At 49.5% G+C, this 5,224-nt stretch overlaps 1 protein-coding gene across 1 annotated transcript; it reads left to right on the top strand.

Moving 5' to 3' along the window:
• Window positions 1-3,124: 3,124 nt before the first annotated feature.
• Window positions 3,125-4,690, top strand: LOC136847501 (uncharacterized). The gene has a single exon (XM_067119242.1). The coding sequence runs from the start codon at window positions 3,125-3,127 to the stop codon at window positions 4,688-4,690; it is 1,566 nt and encodes a 521-aa protein (XP_066975343.1).
• Window positions 4,691-5,224: the final 534 nt, after the last annotated feature.

Below are 5,224 nucleotides of genomic sequence, written 5' to 3'. Positions count from 1 at the left end.
CCCAGGCTGCTTATGACCGCCACGGAAAAGGCGTGTCGGACGTGCTTGTGTCTTCTCCGAGCCCCTCTCCAAGACGTAGATGGCAGTATGAGGAGTCGAGGCCGACCAAAAGAAGATGGTTGCAGCAAGCGGAACAGTCTCGTTCTCGCTCTCCCCTTTCGTGTGCATGGAGTAGCCCAGAATCTTTTCCTTCCGACGACGACCGGAACGTCACTCCAGCGAAAAGGTCAAGACCTTTAACGGAATGTTCTCTGCAAGTTGTATGGAGGAAGGAGAGATCTCCTCTTCCTTCAGGTTCCGGAGAACTCTCGAGAGAACCGTCTCCTTCTTCCAGCTTGGCTCGACAACCTTCTCTTTCGGAACCGCAAGATGCAGCAGCGGCTGCAAAATCCTTTATGACCATCATGCAAGGCCAATTGGCTTCACTAGTACAAGCCTTTAGCCGTCTTCCCCCCCAGTCGGACAGACGTAAGGACTCCAAGTTGCCAGTGAAAAGATCAAGAAGGGAGACACCTGCTAAGGTTTCTTCTGTGAGTAAGGGGGAACTGGATTCCTCTCCCTTTCGAGTCCACAGGGGGCGCAGTTCTAGCGAGGGACGAAAGATTCTTCTCTTTTCGCCCAAGCAAAAGCCTCAGGGTTCTTCTCCCGATGCTCGACTCCTCGCCTCTCCGCCTTCTAAGCGACAGGAATTATCTTCCTCTCGCCGGAAGCATTCTTCCTTTGTTCGACACGACGACGACTTCGGTTCTCCAGGAAGGAAAGAACGCCGTGAATTCTCTCGACGCCAGGACGCATCCACCTCTCGACGTCAGGACACATCCAATTCTCGGCGCCAGGACGCATCCAACGCTCGACGCCAGGACGCATCCAGCTCTCGATACCAGGACGCAACCAGCTCTCGACATCAGGACGCATCAAGTGCTGTTTGTCAGGACGTAACCAGCTCTCGGCGCCAGGACGCATACGACGATCGTACGTCCTCCCCTGGCGCAATACAGCAAGAAGAGAAAGAGACGGAGTTGGGAGGAATTCATGACTTAGAAGATGTTTCAGAGGACGAAGATAAACCTTCTAATGCGGCTGATGATTATAAGGTTCTCTCTCGCTCTCTCCTGGAACTATATGGGGAGGAGTTTAAGCCTGCTGCTCCTCGTTCTCCTCAGTCCCAGTTCTGCAGGAAGAAATCGAAGAAGCAGTCAGCGTTTATTAAAATGAAACTGTCCATTTATCAAAGGATTGATAACTGGCTTAAGGAGCGGAGACAAGCAGTTAAGTCCACCTTCTCGTTCCCACCAGCTAGGCTTGCTTCGAAGGCGGGCATGTGGTATGAGACTGGAGAAGCTCTTGGCCTGGGAGTCCCTGCCTCCTCCCAGGCCGACTTCTCTGGCATAGTAGACTCGTCTAGGAGACATGCCCTTAATTCAGCCAAGGTGATGTGGTCGATGACGGAACTAGACCATCTCAATAAAGGAATTTTTAGATCTTTTGAAGTGTTTAGTTTTTTAGACTGGGCTCTTGGAATTCTATCCAAGAAAACAGAAACTATTCAGGCAACAGGAATTGAAGACCTTACCAGTATTATGGCCTGTATGGATAAGGCTCTGAGGGATGGAGCAAATGAGTTGGCTTCACTATTTACTGCAGGTATTTTGAAGAAGAGGGCTTTGTTATGCTCCTTCATGACCAAATCTGCTACAGTCGTACAGAAGGCAGAGCTCCTATACGCCCCCCTCTCGGAGCTTCTATTTCCGGAGTCCCTGGTCTGGTATATTTCCCAGACTCTGTCGCAAAAGGCTACTCAAGATCTGCTTACTCGCTTGGCGAGGAAGTTTCTACCGGCAATTCCTTCAACTGCTAAGAAGGAGGAAAAGAAGGTTCAGCAGCCCTTTCGGGGTAGAGTTCCATCTAGAACGGAATTCAGAGGAAGAAGGCAAGAAACAGGCGGTAGAGCGAACAGAAGGACGTTTAGAACCCGCTCTAGGAATTGAAAAACAAGTCCTCCAGACAGCAGTAGGAGCAAGGCTGTCACACTTTTGGCAGGCCTGGGAAGCAAGAGGGGCGGACACCTGGTCCCTCTCAGTCATCAAGGAAGGGTACAAGATTCCCTTTATGGGAAAACCGCCACTTTCAACAACGCCACGAGCCCTAGTGGCTCAGTACTCAAACGCTATGAAACAAGAGGCACTCCTGAATCTAGTAGATCAGATGTTGGAGAAAGGAACGATAGAACCAGTTTTGGAACTAGGATCCCCAGAGTTCTACAATCGCCTGTTTTTAGTGCCCAAGAGCTCGGGTGGATGGAGACCGGTCCTGGATGTCAGCGCATTGAACGGATTTGTAGAAAAGACCAAGTTTACTATGGAGACGACTCAGTCGGTGCTGGCAGCAGTCCGCCCAGGGGACTGGATGGTATCTCTGGACCTGCAGGATGCTTACTTTCATATCCCCATCCACCCGACCTCAAGGAAGTTTCTAAGGTTTGTAATCTAGGACAAGTGCTTCCAATTCAAAGCCCTTTGTTTCGGCCTAAGCACAGCCCCTCAAGTGTTCACCAGGGTAATGACAAACGTGGCGGGATGGCTTCATCGAGAGGGGATAAGAGTATCCCTATACCTAGACGACTGGTTGATAAGGTCGCAGTTGAAGAACAGGTGTCTGGAGGACTTACGCAAGACGTTTCTGATGGCCCAGGACCTGGGTCTCATCATCAACAAGGAGAAGTCCCAGACCGAGCCGAGTCAGACGATTCTTTATTTGGGGATAGTTCTGGACTCAGCTCGTTTTCGGGCTTCTCCCTCCCAAGAAAGGCAAACCAAGTGCCTCGAGAAGGTTCAGTATTTCCTGGGGAGACAGAAGTGCTCGGCGAGGGAGTGGATGAGTTTGCTGGGCACCCTCTCCTCGCTCGAGAAGTTTGTCTCTCTGGGAAGGTTGCATCTCAGACCTCTGCGACACTTCCTTTCAAGAGTCTGGGACAGGAAGAATCAGGAGGACTCATTTTCCTTCCACATTCCAGCAGAGATCAAGAAGCATCTGAGTTGGTGGCTGGATCCGTCGATCTTAGGGGAAGGAATCTCCCTACGCAGGAAGAACCCAGACCTAGTGTTGTTCTCAGGCGCTAGTCAGGATGGGGAGCAACACTGGAGAACAAGGAGGTCTCAGGCTCTTGGGAAGAGGGACAGATTGGATGGCACATCAACAGGAAAGAGTTGATGGCCATTCGGTTAGGATTGAAAGCCTTCAAGGAATCTGTCGCGGGGAGAGTAATAGAAGTGAATTCCGACAGCACCACGGCTCTAGCGTACATCAGGAAGCAAGGAGGGACTCATTCTCTGTCACTTTACGAAACAGCAAGAGAGCTCCTTCTGTGGGCAAAAGACCACGGAGTGGAGCTATTGATAAGATTCGTGCAGGGGCAGAAGAATGTAAGAGCAGACATGCTCAGCAGGAAAGGGCAAGTTCTGCCCACAGAATGGACCCTCAATCTTCAAGTTTGCCAGAAGCTGTGGAGATTATGGGGGAGGCCTTCAATAGACCTCTTCGCCTCCAGCCAGAACAAGAGAATCCCCAACTACTGCTCCTTAGTCCCGGACAGAGAAGCAATAACAGTAGACGCCTTCTTGATGGACTGGACAGGGATAGACGCTTATGCGTTCCCTCCATTCAAAATTATCAATCTAGTCGTCAAGAAATTCGCCCTCCTCGATTCAGGGAGAATGACCCTGGTAGCTCCTTTTTGGCCAGCAAGAGAATGGTTCACAGAGGTGTTGGAGATGTTGGTGGATTTTCCGAGAAGTCTTCCTCCAAGTCCAAGGCTTCTCAGACAGCCCCACTTCGAGAGGTATCATCAAAACCCCCTCGCTCTTCAACTGACTGCATTCAGACTATCAAAAAGCTTGTCAGAACGAGAGGATTTTCAGCACAAGCTGCGAGAGCTATCGCCAGAGCGAGGAGGGTCTCTTCACAGAGAGTTTACCAATCAAAGTGGGAAACCTTTAGATCTTGGTGTAAGCAGCATAAGGTTTCCTCAACCACTACCTCTGTGAGCCAGATAGCTGATTTTCCCTTGTCCCTCAGGCAAGATTCTAAGCTGGCAGTATCCACCATACGAGGATACAGAAGTTTGCTTTCTACGGTCTTTAGGCACAGAGGCATAGATTTGTCGCAAGATAGAGACTTGAAGGATCTTTTAAAGTCATTTGAAACGACAAAGCAGACTTTGAGATCTCCGTCCTGGAATTTGGATGTGGTTTTGAAGTTCTTGTGCAGCAGGAAGTTCGAACCCATCTCTCAAGCAACCCTGAGAGACGTAACAAAGAAAACTCTGTTCCTGTTGGCTCTTGCTACAGCAAAAAGGGTCAGCGAGATTCAGGCGATACAGAAGCAAGTAGGCTTCAATCGTAATGGAGCAGTTTGTGCATTAAGGCTCGACTTCCTCGCTAAGAATGAGAACCCATCCAAACCCTGGCCGGGGACGTTTGAGGTTCCTAACCTCACTGATTTAGTGGGCCAAGAGGAGGAGAGACTCCTCTGTCCAGTTAGAGCCCTCAAGGCATATATTTCTAGGACAAAGGACTTAAGAGGTTCATCCAGTTCTTTGTGGTGTTCAGTGAGGATCATATTAAGCCCCTCTCGAAGAATGCGTTATCATTCTTTTGAGGGAGACGATAAGAGAAGCTCACCTTTTATGTGAAGAGGAGACCTTTGGTTTGTTAAAGGTGAAGGCTCACGAAGTAAGAGCCATTGCAACATCTCTGGCATATCGGAAGAATATGTCAGTTAAGCAAATAACGGATGCCACTTTTTGGAGAAGCGACTCTGTTTTCGCTTCTCATTACCTCAGAGAGGTAAGAGTCGACTATGAGAAGTGTTACACCTTGGGCCCATATGTAGCTACGGCTTCGGTATTGGGTAAAGGAGTTACTACCTCCCCTCAACCTTAACTTTTGTGTGGGATACCTGTAATTGGGTTGGTGTTTTATGGTTGTCTGAGGAAGCTTCCTTGTGGGAACAGCAACCTCAGTCTAGCTAGATAGGTGGATATCTAGTCTACAAGGTTAGGTGGTTAGGTTGAGTAAGGTTACAGGTAATAAAAGGGGGAATAGGTAGTACAGAAGTCTAGTCACATTGTTGGTCTCACCTAGGTTGAGACCAACAATGTTTCAGCATAGCAGGTCTCCACCTGGCTGGCGCTCCTAAGGGAAAGCGACTCAAGAGGCAGGAACCT

The sequence above is a fragment of the Macrobrachium rosenbergii genome, chromosome 16 (assembly GCF_040412425.1).
Source record: "Macrobrachium rosenbergii isolate ZJJX-2024 chromosome 16, ASM4041242v1, whole genome shotgun sequence".
NCBI lineage: Eukaryota > Metazoa > Arthropoda > Malacostraca > Decapoda > Palaemonidae > Macrobrachium > Macrobrachium rosenbergii.
This window is presented reverse-complemented; position numbering and strand designations above follow the sequence as displayed.

Bases quoted from the DNA above. Each gene is read 5' to 3' on its own strand.
- LOC136847501 (XM_067119242.1), top strand. From the start codon at position 3,125: ATGGGGAGCAACACTGGAGAACAAGGAGGTCTCAGGCTCTTGGGAAGA.